General features: G+C 51.8%; 7 protein-coding genes across 7 annotated transcripts; 6 read left to right on the top strand and 1 right to left on the bottom strand.

Annotated features, from left to right (window-relative positions):
* Window positions 1-2,595: 2,595 nt before the first annotated feature.
* On the top strand, window positions 2,596-5,314 carry CweA (uncharacterized protein; the record flags this gene model as incomplete). The annotated part of the gene is made up of 2 exons (XM_040791661.1): window positions 2,596-2,664; window positions 2,717-5,314. The coding sequence occupies 2 exons, from the start codon at window positions 2,596-2,598 to the stop codon at window positions 5,312-5,314; spliced, it is 2,667 nt and encodes an 888-aa protein (XP_040645233.1).
* A 791-nt stretch (window positions 5,315-6,105) lies between these two features.
* On the top strand, window positions 6,106-6,498 carry PGRI_039470 (uncharacterized protein; the record flags this gene model as incomplete). The annotated part of the gene is made up of 1 exon (XM_040791660.1): window positions 6,106-6,498. One exon carries the CDS (start codon window positions 6,106-6,108, stop codon window positions 6,496-6,498), a length of 393 nt encoding a protein of 130 aa, XP_040645232.1.
* Window positions 6,499-6,682: 184 nt separating this feature from the next.
* Window positions 6,683-8,209, bottom strand: PGRI_039460 (WD repeat protein; the record flags this gene model as incomplete). The annotated part of the gene is made up of 2 exons (XM_040791659.1): window positions 6,683-7,901; window positions 7,953-8,209. The coding sequence occupies 2 exons, from the start codon at window positions 8,207-8,209 to the stop codon at window positions 6,683-6,685; spliced, it is 1,476 nt and encodes a 491-aa protein (XP_040645231.1).
* Window positions 8,210-8,408: 199 nt separating this feature from the next.
* Window positions 8,409-9,155, top strand: PGRI_039450 (uncharacterized protein; the record flags this gene model as incomplete). Its single annotated transcript, XM_040791658.1, has 2 exons — window positions 8,409-8,538; window positions 8,590-9,155. 2 exons carry the CDS (start codon window positions 8,409-8,411, stop codon window positions 9,153-9,155), a joined length of 696 nt encoding a protein of 231 aa, XP_040645230.1.
* Window positions 9,156-10,102: 947 nt separating this feature from the next.
* On the top strand, window positions 10,103-10,817 carry PGRI_039440 (putative GAJ protein; the record flags this gene model as incomplete). Its single annotated transcript, XM_040791657.1, has 2 exons — window positions 10,103-10,105; window positions 10,167-10,817. 2 exons carry the CDS (start codon window positions 10,103-10,105, stop codon window positions 10,815-10,817), a joined length of 654 nt encoding a protein of 217 aa, XP_040645229.1.
* Window positions 10,818-11,768: 951 nt separating this feature from the next.
* rim8 (pH response protein PalF) lies at window positions 11,769-14,089 on the top strand (the record flags this gene model as incomplete). Its single annotated transcript, XM_040791656.1, has 2 exons — window positions 11,769-12,230; window positions 12,290-14,089. The coding sequence occupies 2 exons, from the start codon at window positions 11,769-11,771 to the stop codon at window positions 14,087-14,089; spliced, it is 2,262 nt and encodes a 753-aa protein (XP_040645228.1).
* Window positions 14,090-14,405: 316 nt separating this feature from the next.
* On the top strand, window positions 14,406-15,146 carry PGRI_039420 (putative secretory component protein shr3; the record flags this gene model as incomplete). Its single annotated transcript, XM_040791655.1, has 2 exons — window positions 14,406-14,451; window positions 14,527-15,146. 2 exons carry the CDS (start codon window positions 14,406-14,408, stop codon window positions 15,144-15,146), a joined length of 666 nt encoding a protein of 221 aa, XP_040645227.1.
* Between the last annotated feature and the right edge of the window lie 37 nt (window positions 15,147-15,183).

Here is a 15,183-nt window from a genome sequence, read left to right as displayed (position 1 = left end):
TCTCATTTCACTACAGGGTGTTCCCGAATGTACCTAGGACCCTTGTAAAAAAATTTAGATTGTTGTTGCCCTGAAGTTGCCCCAAAACCATCCAGGTACGCTTCAGGAGGAAACAACCACTCATTCCATTTTATATCAAACTAGCATTTCGACGGGCACCCATCCGCCCCTCCACTATTTTCAATAATTATATTTATTATTGTGATCAGTTCGAGTGATGAAACTGCCGCGGTCCGCTTGGACTTGGAGCGCATTCCAGGTTGATACGGCATTGTTTATGTACGGCGGTGTCCCGACTGTCGCCATTCCCGTTGAGGCAATCATAACACCAGCACCCAAGGTCAAGGAACAACGACCTGTAAAGAGATCCAAGTCCAAGCGAAAAAGCCTGAAGACCTCACTCAGCAAGATCTTTTGATCTGGGAATCCGCACTCCTCCCTTCCACATTGGCACATCGCTATGAGTTTGCACGGACTTGGGGTCATTGGGGCTCAGGTAGCCGCATCGATCAAAACCGACGAGAAAGTCCCAACAACGCCTAATATCGCACCTCCACGATGTTCCATTACATCTTCGCCTGGGGCTCACAGCCAGGAGTTTGACCCATCGATCGGTGCAAAGCCATGCTCGCCTTTCTATCCTCATTCAAGTCCAACCATCTCGCACGAACAACTCACCTTCGAAACAAAGAACGCCAATCGGAGAAGTCATTTGAGAGACCTGGAAAGCATGGGCCCATATGCAAGCTGCCGAACCGATAGTCCCCGACGATCGAAGTTGTGGGAGGAAGAGAACAAACCATTGACATGGCTGCAGACTTTGAGTAACAAACAACGGATGGCACTGAAGGCAGTTGTGGCAGTGGTGACAGTGGGGACTATGATTGCGATCGCATTGGGCATCACTGCGGCGGTAGGAGGAGCAGGTTGGAGAGCCAGTACCGAAAAAGCGGCAACTGGGGTATAAGTGAGTTAGTTATTCGAGTCCTTTTCACCCACTGGCTTAGATTCGTCGCTGACAGGATAGGCAAGGTTCCGGTTAGCATTTTTACCACCTTTGATTCGAGAAGATGAGCAACTCGATTACTATTCATTATGATTCACACCATCGACTTCTCCGACCTAAGCTAGGCCTTTCTTTTGTTTCTTCTTTCTCTCTTTCAGATGCTGTGGAGAGCTATGGCTTGGGGGTGAAGTTTCTATTATTCTTGATTGGAGATTATTCCACTTGCCGACACAAATGACATGTCACATTCCGGCGCAATCAGGATCCCGCAGGCATTGAATTGGATGTGTCATGGAATTGGCTTGAACCGCTGTATCATATCCTAAGTTATTTTTCTTTTTCTCTCCAAAGCTGTGGATGAGGTGTGATTTGTAGCCTTACAATTTAGGCCATAAGGTAAATCGGATCGGACCGACATCAGTGCCGAGATGAAAAATGTAAATCCGGTCCGGGACCCCACTAGCGCTATAAAACACCGCAAACTTTTTCGCCCCTTCTCTTTTTCTTTTCTTCTCTATCGAAAAAAAGCAACTGAGCCTGCCACGACCATCGTTCTGTCTTAATGACAAATTCCACGGCGATGTGTTGCCTTCGGTCTTACGGGACTGATCGGCTCAGGAGATAGATTGTCCTCGATAGGAAGTTCGTTTCCTGTGTCCTCTTAAGTGAGGGCGGTGGGATTCGGATGTCGAAGACGGGACACATTCCTTCAACTCAACTCTTATTTTAGTAGTTGAAGTGTGAGTAGCGACCAACGCATTGATGCATGTGAGGGTCTTTCGTAAATTGGGTAAAATAGAAATGACTGAACAGATTCAGCGTAACACTGCAAAACTCCGATGCCCAAGAGTCACTACACTATTTTCATTCTATTGTGGGATGATTCTGTTAGGCTTGTGCGCATAAGGGCCGATGGGATGTTAGTCATTGGCATCATTCCAGGTGAATCCCGTGTTGTCTGCTCGCACGGTGATTTTTCAAGGTTAGCCTCAGAGATCAACCCAAGTGAAAAGTGAAGGACGGGATGTGCCAAGATCGTCCATACCTCAGTCTGTTTGGAGGAGTTGAACATGACCTGTGGCCCTCGAACGACTCGTGTAAAATTGACCAAAATATCCCACCCTGCTCAGACAAGGGGCTTGCTTGAGATCTGAATGCCGCTCCTGTTCAGGTGGAGCTATCCCTCTCAACTCGCGGAATGCGGTAGCACCACCTTTCTAGGGATTACATGGGATCTGTTTACGATTTGACCATGATCGACGGGGATTTACTCACCTATTAGTGTTGTTTTTCATTCCCAGCGGCATTCTAATAGTATTGCCGATGGCTTGGCCTCGTGTCAAGGTGCAGTCCCTGTTGATGCGATGGCATTCCCGCCTGCGTGCTGAGCTGGTGATCATCAACGGAAGAAAGTACTAAAGGTCTGGACATCTCCTCTTTTCTATGGACTGTGTCTAAAGGAGAATATTCTATCAATTGAGGCCTTTCTTTTATCCCGCTCCCGTAGCATTTGCTTCCAGTCACTCTTTTAACTCCTACGGACAAGAACATACTTCCTTTTACAGCAATATTTCCCCAGAACCGCAGTCATGAAGGGCTTCGTCGGCGGAATCCCTGTGGCACTGCTGGCAGTTGCTGCCCAGGCTCAGTTTGAACAAGTTTGTCATCCTTCTCTATGTATAGAGATGCTTTAGCTAACCCATTGAACAGCAAAATGGCGGCACCGCAATCGGTGGGCCTTCTGGCAATGTTGGCAATGCTGGCAATGTTGGCCATGTTGGCCATGTAGGACATCATGGTGGTACCGCCATCGGTGGGCCTTCAGGCAATGATAATGATGGTGGCTTCATCAGCCCCTACTCCGCTACTATCAAGACCAACACCCAGGTCAATGAGTGGAACAAGGATGACCACTCCATCAAGCTGAAGCACACTGATGTGTACCCTCGCCCTCATGTGGTTCCTGTGCCATTTGGCCACCCAGGGGCTGTTGGCGGCCCTCAGGTCCCTGGAATGGGACCTTTTGGAAAGCGTGGTTTCCCAGGTGGCCACTCTTTCCCAGGTGGGACTGCTATTGGTGGGCCCTCTGGCAATGATGAGGGCCAAAGCTTCGATATGTCTGTGACTGGTATCTTCAACACACAGACCAACGAGTTCAATAAGGATGATCACTCCATGGACATCAAGAACAAGCACATTCACCCTGTTGCTGTTGTGCATCCTCCTCCTCACCCCCACGGACCCCCGCATGGCGCCGCCTATGGTCCTCACCGACCAACCGGTTTCTTCGAAGCGCCTCCTGATGGATTTGCGAAGCGCTTCGTTCCCCCTGGAGGCACGGCTATCGGTGGTCCCTCCGGCAACGATGGTGGCCAGAGCTTCAGCGCTCCTACTAACGTTGGCATTAACACCGGTACCCATGAGCACAATGAGGATGACCACTCCATTGAGCTAGAGAGAGAGGAAATCTTCCCTGACGTTCCTCTCTTTAATCCCTTCCATCGCCGCTCCGAGAACTTTGGCCCACCTGGTCATGGCGGCCCTCCACACGGTGGTCACTTTGAGCCTCACTCCGAGCCTCATTACGCGCCTCACACCGAGACACACTTCGCGCCTCACCCTGAGCCTCACTATGTGAACCACCCCGAGCCCCACTTCGTGAACCACCCTGAACCTCACTATGCGCCTCACTATAGCCCTAGCTATGAGCCTCACTACGAGCCTCACACCACACTGGAGCAGGAGATTACTTCATTGAAGCACAACAATAACGGTCCTTCTGCTGGGAGTATCAAGTTTGGAAAGCGTGGCTTCCCCGGTGGCTTCCCTGGTGGTCCCGGTGGCCCTCCGCACGGCGGTCACTTTGAGCCCCACCCAGAGCCTCATTATGAGCCTCACACTGAGTCTCACTTCGCGCCTCACCCCGAGCCTCACTATGTCAACCACCCAGAGCCTCACTTCGTGAACCACCCGGAGCCTCACTATGAGCCTCACTATAGCCCCAGCTATGAGCCTCATTACGAGCCCCACACCACATTTGATTACGACCTCACTTCGGTGAGGAACAACAACAATGGTCCTGCCGCTGGTAGCATCAAGTTTGGAAAGCGTGGCTTCCCCGGTGGCTTCCCTGGTGGTCCCGGTGGCCCTCCGCACGGCGGTCACTTTGAGCCCCACCCAGAGCCTCACTACGCTCCTCACACCGAGTCTCACTTCGAGCCTCACCCTGAGCCTCACTATGTGAACCACCCCGAGCCTCACTTTGAGCACCACCCTGAGCCCCACTACGAGCCTCACTACAACCCTTACTATGAGCCTCACTACGAGCCCCACACCACATTTGATTATGAGCTCACAGCCCTGGAGCACAACAACAATGGCCCTGCCGCCGGGAGCATCTCCTTTGGTAAACGTGCGTTCGCTCCTACCGGGCCCCCCGGTGGTACTGCCATTGGTGGTCCCTCTGGGGATGACGCCAGCACTGGCTTCTCTCTCCCCACCAATATCGGTGTTGACACCGGCATTGGCGAGCACAACGAGGACAACCACTCCATTGAGGGCGAGTTCACCCATGTCCACCCTCCTGCTTCCGCCGACTACGACGATGGTGACTACGAGGACCGCGTTGAGGCCCAGTGCGCTGCCCCGGCGCACGAGGTTGTCCACACAGTGACAAAGACCCAGTACAAGACTGCCGAAGCGACACAGATGGCCTACCAGCCTGCCGTCATGGAGTCCAATGACATCCCTGTCCATACCCCCCAGCAGTCTGCTGGGGCTGATCCTATGGTCAGCGACTACGAAGACTCGCCCTCTCACTCTCCCCAGGACTACGCTGGAACTGACCCTATGGTGAGCGATTACGACGATTCGCCCTCCCACTCCCCTCAGAACTCCGCTGGAGCTGACCCTATGGTGAACGCCTACGACAACTCGCCTTCTCACTCTCCCCAGAACGCCGCCGGAGCTGACCCCATGGCGAAGACCTACGGCTCTTCAGCCCCCGCCCCCTACAGCCATGCTTCCCACCGTCCTATGAGCAAAGCTGCTGCATACTCTATGATCCCCGTGCATGTGCCCATGGCCACCCCTGCCTCACATGGCGCTTTCGCCACGGCTACCCCATCCAGCAGCATGGGCAAGATGGTGCCCAGTGGTGTCTCCGGCGAGCACAAGGCTTACCCTTCCTCGTCCGCTTCGGCTTCTGCCTCGCATGGAATTATGTTCCAGGGTGGCGCCGCTCGCCTCTCTGGGGGCATTGTCTCCGCCGCCGCCGCTGTCGTGGGTGTTCTTGCATTCATCCTCTAGGCGCTCGGCCATCACATCTTTGTTTTTGGTGTATCAGTACTTTCTTGTCACTCGTTATGGCCTCTGCCTTTTGTTTTCTTTACATCCGTTCTTTTCCGTACAACGTTCGTGTACCTTACCAATTTGACCCATCTTTAATGAACAGTGTTCCTTTAACGATGTTATTATACACTCACAACTCTAATTACCTGATTTTCTTCTCCCAGTAACTCAGCTAAGATGTAACAATTCACCAAAGACCAGCTTAATACTATCGCTGGTTGCCAATCCACTCAACGCATATTGCCTTACTGTTTCGTACATAAGTGCAACACTTCATCTCAACAGAGATCTTATTTGTGGTTCCTGACCCCGACCATATAGACTCCGGTGGAATGGGCCAGTTTGCCTTTACAAGTGGGCGTTTGATTTCGCCACTGCGAATCCTCAAGCTCAATGACAGCAAGAGCCGCTTGAATGCCAGGATATCGACAACCAACTTCCAATAATTTCTAGTATGGCTGGCATAACTATTAGTCAATGGCATCTTCTTCGTTGTCATATGTGCTTTATGCCAGTTAACATGAGCAACCAATTTTCACCGTGTGATCTCATTGCCCATCATCCCTAGTCAACGTCTAAGGCTGTGACATCAGTGCCAGTAGTACAGGGCTTGGACTCTAGGGCGAAATATAAGAGAGAAGACTGTAGTCTCATCTTGTTGGATCAACCAACGCTTTCCAACCCCAATCCTTCATCATCCCTAGTACCTCAAGTTTCACTGTATATCAGACCACTTCAACCCCTCCAAAATGGTTCGGAAAGACCCTCACCAAGGCGGAACTCTCTCCGAAATGTCCGCCCAAGGAGGCACATCCATGCCCAATGATGCCGACCGGATGAATACCATCCCCTCGGTGCCACGTCCAGACCAGCGTGCCGAAAACTTCGGCTTCGACGACCAAGGTATCGCCAAGCCCTCAATCGCGACGGCCGCCGACAACACTACCGACTTGCCACGCTCGACCCGGGATATAGGTGAGAGCGGCGAGGTCATCACCGGCATTGGCAGCTCCATGCCAGCCGGAATCGAGGCCAAGCATGCCTACATGGGGGCTAATCACCACGCCGACCATGGCGATACTCGTGGTCTCAAGCAGGCCAAGTATGAGCGCAGTGAGTATGAGCGCTATCAGGGGGATTAGGGAGTCTCCCCAGCCATTGGTGTGGCCTTTCAGCTTTTCATAATGAATGATGGCTGCTTTCCCTTTAGCTCACGCTATCTGGTGCATGATGTTATGAATGGCGTTTGTCACATATAAAACAATTCTATACTATCCACAAAAAATTGTTTAGATTGTCTGTGTAGAGTATGGCTATTCAATCGTTTCAGGTTCGTAGCCTGGGCTGGTCAGGCCCGATAAATCCTCGATAGATCTCATCAAGAACATCTCGCTTCCTCTTGCGATCGGCTTGAGCTGCTTGCTCTGCTTCAGAAGGTTCGCCGTCCGGTTCGTGAGATACCCATGTCCGGATTGTTCCATCGCCATGAGCAGAGAACAGCTCTATCCCCTCTCCTGAGGCACCGTTCCCTCGCCAGACAACGTCATTGATACGCCCGGCGCTCAAGGCACTCGACCGACCACGGACATTCTGCGACCCAGCCGCGAGACCTGGGACGCGGAGACGCTTAACCAACGTCCCCTCGCGGACCTCGAACATGAAAATCTCACCACGATCATCCTGTTCATTGAAATTTGGCCAGAGTAGTGTTTCGTGCCCTGGATTCATGGAACCTTTCGGCACGATTAACGGTGCCCGTTCAGCTAGGTGCGAGGAAGAGCTATTACGGACCCGAGGGCCGAAATGAACAAGTGTATTAGCGCCTGTTGCGGAGTCCCAGACTCGAATTCGGGAATCCTGTCCCGTCGTCACGATATGACTGCCATTAGACGTCCACCGTACTCCAGTCACAGGCCCATTGTGGGCACGGGCATGCCGGGAGAAGGCTGGACGACTCTCGTATGAGGCCGGCACAGATCCGGTTCCTGGGGCCACCAGTCCTACTGGATCATCCATATCCAGGGTAGCGATGGCAGAGTTGTGACCTCCGCGACGCACGTCGAATATGATGACTCGGTTGTCAACCGATGCGGAGGCTAGGAGATGCGGCCGGTGAGGTGCCCATGCTACCGATAAGACAGCACCATTGTGTCCTGGTAGACCTTGTGTCGATAGTCCAGATCGTAGATCTACTAGTCGGACCGATCGTTCAGATGTGCCTACTGCGACGAGCAGTGTTGACCCAGGTTGGGAGGAGAACGAGTGTGAATATGGTGTACAGTCCAAGTTGAATGTATGTATAGGGGTGATAGATGGCGACTGTAGCGCTGACAGTTTTAATGTACCATCGTGTGCTGTCGAGAAGATCGTTGATGGGACGGGATCGAACGGGTAGATCGAGAGGGAGGTAATCGCATGTGTATGCGCATCGGCGTGAGAGGATTTGCTGACGGACGCGCAGGATTGATGGACATGCTCGAGTTCCGAGCCTCTTGATTCAAGGTCCCAGAGATGAATCGATGGATCGGCACCTCCTGATATCATACTACTCATGTTAGATTGACAACAGTCGGATGCTAAGTGGTTGCAGACGCACTATCGGCCCTCAAACTGATCGACAGCCAGACAATTCACGCCGGACTTGTGAGCAAACACCTCCGCCGTAACATCTAACTCCTGCTCTAAAGGTGCCACATCGTCTTCGGACCGGTCCGTTGCTGTAGCTGCTCTGCGGCTGGAGAAGCGTATACCCGGAGCAGGCTCAAGGTTGTGAACTAGCCGGGTTGTTTGAGCAACATGAAATTCATTTGGATTTACAGACCCAAGGGCTCTGTTGAGAAGATAGGAATTCATTCATTCATCAGCGCTGGTGCCTTTGCATAGAGAAGTCGAGAGCGCTCGATGATGCTATGCTCTACCGGATTAAAGTTGTGCCGGCGCATTATCGAATTTAGGAGCTGGAGATCTGGGGGCCTTGATCTTGACTTACTATCCGCTGCACATCCCAGTTCGATTTGCCAAACCTTGATTGGTCTTCCTGGCAAACCTAAGTATGTCTGATACCAGGTTAGACTCGGACGAACACAGTTTTGCCGAGTCAGTGGAAGATAGACAAGAATTACTAGACGATAAGCCTTCGAGGCACACAAAACGCCGTGCCAATGTCTATGATGCGGTAGCTGGTAGGGTTGCCTATCTTGTTATAAAGCAAAACTAAATCTAACTGCAACTAGGTCGCGTCAATGCGCGCGGTCTCAACGCACCCCGTCAACTTGCTTCTCAATACCGCGACACAAACTCGGCAGGAGCTCGAAGTTTGCGTCCAGAGGAGCTTCTATATCGCAGGCAGAACATTCCGGCGGAATCAATCGACGAGAGAACCTACTTCGCTCATGAGCATCTTCCTTCTGGCCAAGCTCTCCCGCATTCCGACCTTCTTGAGACGCTACATGCCTATGCGGCCGACTACTACGAATATGCCACAGCGGACAACGGCAAAGATGACCTCCAGACCATGGACGAGACAGCACTTCTTGCAATGGGAATTTTGATCGAAGAGATGGTCAAGGAGGAACTGGGTGAAACCGGGGATCTGGCCCTGACTGAAGGACAAGAGCTGCCGGAGGAAGAGGATGATAAGACAGGCCTCGAGAGTGACACGACAACTAAGTCAGCAGTACGAGCAGCACGAAGGAAACGAACAAACAGCATTGTCCAGCAGAGCTCAAAACGGCGCAAATTGTCACGTTCTGTTTCTGTTACAACAGATTTCGATACCGAGGTTGACGAAAGGCGATGACTGGATGAGATGGCGTCAGAAATTCCCTGTCAGGTTGCATCCATTTCTCCGCAGCCGGATATTCCCGGAGACTTTTGATGCAGCTGTATCAAGCTATGCAATATCTTGCAAAGCTTCAGTCAAACCCCTCGAAACCGAATCGGGTCACCCCATGTACTGCAGTACACAGCCACGCTGCACCTGTATCTGCACATGGTATCGGTGCATATCCCAGTCCCTGCCAACCACTATATGGCATCCAGAGAAGCAACAGTCATACTTTAATCTGTAAGACAATAGTTTGCTGCGCCTTCTTCTGCACCTCCGGTACACCGACGGTCTTCAATGAAGCTATACGCAGAGTACTACCAGGGAGAGAACCCTCGGTGATTAAACCGCCCGATATCTAGCCGGCTGGTAGGACTGTAGAGAGCGCGCTCTCACACCGAATAAAAGTTCAATCTCGGACATGTTGTGCATCCTCCAGCAAGTTCGGTTCATCATGGCTGGCCTCGAGGCGACATCTTGTTGCGATACCTCGTTCTGATGTAGCAGAACCTTGTCTCACTCAACAAGTCTAACCCAAGTAGGGCCTCCCAGGAGCTCGATTGGACCCCAAAAGAATAGGTCGATTTCATTTAATCTCATGCTCACTCCCAAGGCTACGAGGAGCGTTAGTAGTTTCTATAATCATAATTTATAATGTGTTCAAAAGCAAAATAGTTCTACAGAGAAAGCCTTCAAATGTTGGAATAGAGAGGCAAGGAAAGGTAAGTATCAAAGGAGGAGCTTATATTATCTGGGGCATGGGTTTCCAACGCGTGACAGGTAATCTTCTCTTTCTGAACAACCTCCAGCACTGCGCCTCCACAAATGCTTAGCAATTTCACACCTGCCCCATGACTGGACGACTGGATTGTTAAGCTTTTTTTTTTTTTCAAGTTACCTAGGGTATTTGACCGTGCAAGATGGTACGTGGCTTTGGCATATTCCGGGGTTTAGGATCTAGATGAGAGACTGACGCATCACTAGCCCAAATTAACCAAAGGCGCTAAACAAGATTTGATTTTGACTCATCTCCGCTCCACTGGAACGTGTCACACGCTCAAGGATCTAGAGAAGACGCTACCCTCAGTTGCATCTATCAATGGCATCCAGGTCAAGGAATACATCCAAGCTTTGACCGATGAGGGTCAACTACGAGTCGAAAAGATCGGCAGTGGGAACTGGTACTGGAGTTTCAACAGTGATGAAACGCACGAGCGAGAGCGTCAGCTGGCCCGAGTGACTATGGAAGTGGAGAAAGTCCGGAAGCCCTGTGCTGATGCAGAAGCGGCATTGGCCGCTGAGACCACTTTCCGAGAGGAGGAGACCGACGAGCATGAAAGGGAATCCCTCATGACTAAAAAGACCGAGCTCCAAGTGGCAGTCGATCGGGTACGGACTACAGAGGCCCAACTCTCCGGACCCCTCAATTCACTTGCCAACAAGGGTGTGAAGCAGGTCCGAGAGGAGTTAGCGGGGTTCCAACGGCAGGCATTACAGTGGACAGATAATATTTACATTTTAGAGGAATATTTGCGCAAATTAGCTGGTGGAGACCGACAAATCATTGATGGCGTCTTACGTGAATGTTATGGAGACGAGTACGTGGACGGAGAGGGTCTCTGTGAACTGGGATAGGATAGAGATTTGAGGGAAAAAAGCTTAGGATTGCTTAGCACATGGCAACCTTGGGGAAATGATGTGAAACATGAAACATTTTTTAAAATGATAATCATTGCCCAGAAAAATGGGAAAACTAGCTGAGCCACCTGAATACCAAGAGAAGCTTGACCGTGCAACACGCGAATAGGCCCTGGCTTGTTCTCCGCCTCTCGGAGGCTTATCGCGAACTCGCGACTCTCCTTCTCTCTTAGTGTTCCCCTCTTCTACTCTCTTCTCCCCCCCTCTCTTTGACCTCAAGCCTTCTACTTGTTGGCTCGTGCATTCTTAAGTCCCACATTCCTCCGGGTCTCGCGCCATCGCCAGTTGCGCCTCTCATCCTCTCACCCCCGATTCCCCCGATCCCCCCGACCCCGTTCTAGACTCCTCGCCTACAGCATAATATTCTAGCAGTATTGACCCATTGGTCCATTTCGAGCCCATCATTCTTCCCAACAATATCCACTCCCTTATCTTGCGACCTGACCTTGCGTCCCGATATCCTTCGAGTTCCTGGCGGGGGTACCGTCGAAATCCTGCCTCGCGCTTCGATGTCACATGAAACAATGCGGTGCAGTGGCCATCGATCATAATCCGCATTCCTTTCTTTGGACCAGGGGAATCTCTTGCGGCGTGGATCAGGATACAATTCCGTGGACGTTTGGAATCAGACCGTGTTCAGTGCATTGGTCCTGGACGCCAGACTCTTCGACAAGACGATTGATCTACTTATTGTGTCGCTTGATTGGATTCCTTGACGTAGGCTGACTGCCTACTGGTCTGTCCGACCATCCCCCGCCATTCCGTGCTGCCCAGAATACCGGCCTGTCTGTCCGATCGGTGTCAAAAGTGGTTGCAGTCTATCATTCCCATCCCTCTCACCCCTGCCACGTTGTCTTGTATAGATGCAGTAAACAGCGGCTGTGTGTCATGTCCGCCAACCATCCCTCCCAACCTACGTTGCCGGCCAGTCGGAATCGCAACTCTCTCCTGTCCAAGTTTCGCTCCCCACTCGGTCAACGAAATCGAGCCATCAGCGACTTCTATATCGATCCGGACGACCCATGGCGCTCCTACTTCCCCGGTGACGTTATAAAAGGTACCGTTGTTGTGACTGTTGTACGACCCGTTCGCATCACGCATATAGTCATTTGTCTTCACGGCTATGTCAAGGTGTTCAAAAACGCGATCCCGGCAGGAGAAGCAACCCCCGACTTGGGATTTTTAGGACCAGGGCGGGGTAGACGAGGTGCAGAATACTTGGGCAATGGGCTAGCAACATTGTTTGAGGATGAGGTTGTTCTCTGTGGCGACGGACGCTTAAAGGAGGGCATCTACAAATTTCGCTTTGAGATGGGGCTTCCTCCCTATGCGCTTCCTAGCAGTATAAATGTGCGTTTTCTGATGCGACCTCTTTTATTTAAATACGCTAACCAAACGGACAACTGCAGTTTGAACGCGGAATCATCGGCTACTCACTTACCTCTACCCTCACCCGACCGACCACCATAAACCCTACACTTACATGCCGAAGACGGGTCAATATTCTTGAAAACATCGACATCGCACCCTTCCCTGCGCCCAGGGCTCGGATAGTTACATTGGAGCCTATCTCGAAGCGCTCAAAATCGAGGGGGAAAGCCAAGTCGACAAATTCCGATGCAACCGCAGGACCAGATACATCCTCGGTCGATACCCCTATTAGTGGTGCGACACCCTCCATAGATACCAGACCACCTCTGAGCCCCTCGCCGAGCAATGTCAGCTCATGCAGCCGGCCTAGCGAAAGCAGCCAAAGCTTTCGAATCTCCAGCGATCCCGGTTCATCCGCAAGCACGGGTGGACAAAACAGCGAGAGTCGCAGTGCGACTCCGTCTATCTCAGATAAAACAATCACCGCAAAGGCAGAGCTTCTGCGCGCCGGCGTCCTCCCCGGTGATACCCTACCTATCACAGTCACGATCAACCATAGTAAACAAGTGCGCAGTGCGCATGGAATTATGGTTACATTATACCGTCAAGGTCGCATTGACCTTCATCCTGCAATTCCCATCGGCACTACCGCGGCCGGGAAAAAGCCGGTATATGAAGACTGCTATCCGCGATCAAGGACGGGTCTTGGAGGACTTACCTTGGGAACAAGTCGGACAAGCAGCACTTTTCGCAAAGATCTGTCGCAGACATTTGCCCCACTGATAATTGATCCAAGTACCATGACTGCAATTGTAAAGACTTCCATCCGAATACCCGAAGACGCATTTCCAACCATCACACGAGTGCCGGGAGCCATGATCAATTTTCGGTACTATGTGGAGGTTGTAACGGACCTACGAGGCAAAATCACTTCGCCAGATCGCTTCATTCCACGTTTTAACATGGTCTCCGGTGGCACTACATTTTCGCCTAGCGGGCAGGTCCTCAATCCAGCCGATTCGAGTGGCGTTACTGCCAACTGGGCCGGCAACATATTGGACACGGACGCAATCCGTCGAGAAAAAGGTGTGATCTCAGTGGCGTTTGAAGTAGTGGTTGGAACGCGTGATTCACAACGAAGAAAATCGATGAGACGTACATCATCTATAGCTGGCGAATCGACTACATCACAAACGGCGCCTCCTGAATCTGCAATTCTACTTAACCCTGTTGATGGGGAGGAGTGGCCAGAGGCGAGCCCAATGCCTAATTCTCATGGTGAACATGAGTCACAGGAGGGATATTTGCCTGAGGAGACTGATTGGACTGAGTACCCTGAAGAATACCCCGAACATTTCCAACAAGACTCTATGGTTGCGCCTCCAGAAGTCGAGGAGCCCGTTGACGAGAAAACACGGGTGCGACGCCACGAGGAAGCCCTCTTACCTAGTCAACCGCCCGATGAAGATGAGGCAGGGCCATCTACCGTACCAATGGAGGTCCCGACCGCGCCGGTTTTGCCAGATGATCATCATCTTCAAGACTACGAGCATGTGCATTCACCAGATATAAACGGAGCGCCGCATGCTGTTCGCTCTGCGGAATCCCTGCAGACCGTCGTCGTGAACGGCGCTGGGCCCAGTGAGCCACGAGTATCAGGGGACGATAAACAAGAGCTTGAGCGTCACCGGCTCCAGGAGCAGGCGAGTGCACCCCAAGACGAGCCCAACATCCAGGAACCCAGTGACGGGCCCAGTGCGCCGGTCTTTGATGAGGATGACCAACTGGTCGGTGGGACGGCGCATGCAGACGAGTCGTTGCCTCGATACCAGCGATGATGTTATGTACATTTGCATTTACGGGATGTTCTGGAAGATACCACTATTCGCATTAATGAAAAGGCGCTAAAGGCGTTGAAATCTTGTATCATACACTTATTTATCAAATCGAGTCTCGTACACATATGTCCCAATTCTCTAATGCGATCAAATGAATCTCCCGAGGTCAAAGTGAGATTTGTAAAAAAACATCCTTATCTCCCGGCCCCGGAGGGCTTGGCACCCGCTTAGCGATACCTGGGGGGAATTCAGCCTCGCCCCTGGTCATCTCCTTTCTCTTTCAAAATAATCTCATCTGCTTTTTCCAATTTTCACAATGGCCTTCAAAAGCGGGTCGTTCGCGACCTTCCTCATTGTCTGCCGTAAGTTGCCATCGCGAACCTTTCCCCGGACCCCAACGCCAAAGAGGCCAGACTGTAACTAACTCAATCTCACAGCAACCTGTTTCTTCCTGGGCATTATCTTCTCCCTTTTCCCTTACGATTACCCCATCCTGTGGTCCACAGTGTTGACCCCCTCCTCGCATTATGACTATCTCGAGGCGCATCTCCGCTTCCTGCACGCCTCGCCCCCGCTCATCCCACGCATCCTGCACATCGTAATCTTCCTCGGTCTAGCCGGTCTCCTCACCAAGCTCTACAAACCCTCCGAATCAAACATGCTCTTCGACGGCGCATCGCTGGTCCTCTACATGTGTGGAGTGACAGTCTACATCGCCAACATCGTCAAGGGTCTGCGTCTCGCCTCTGCCGGCCAGTATGGCGCTGACCTGGGTCCCACCGAAGACGAGTATGAGCAGATTCTTGGTCGCGAGGACTCGCTCAAGGTTCTTTCCGCTAGCAATACTATTCTCGCGCTTGTCCTCGTTGGAATCCTGGTTCTGCAGGCTGGTCAGTGGTATGCGGAGAGCAAGGATATTCAGGAAGATGAATCGATTGCTGCTAGCAAGAAGAATGAGAAGGAGGCTGGCGACGCTAATGCCGCTACTTCCGGTTCGTCGACTGCGACTGCTAGTAAGTCTGGTCGGCAGGGAAGCCAGCGGAAGAAGAGCAATTGAATCTAGTTGATTGTTTCTCTTGCGTGTTTGTCTTAGG

This window comes from Penicillium griseofulvum (assembly GCF_001561935.1).
Source record: "Penicillium griseofulvum strain PG3 chromosome Unknown contig_87, whole genome shotgun sequence".
Taxonomy (NCBI): Eukaryota; Fungi; Ascomycota; class Eurotiomycetes; order Eurotiales; family Aspergillaceae; genus Penicillium; species Penicillium griseofulvum.
This window is presented reverse-complemented; position numbering and strand designations above follow the sequence as displayed.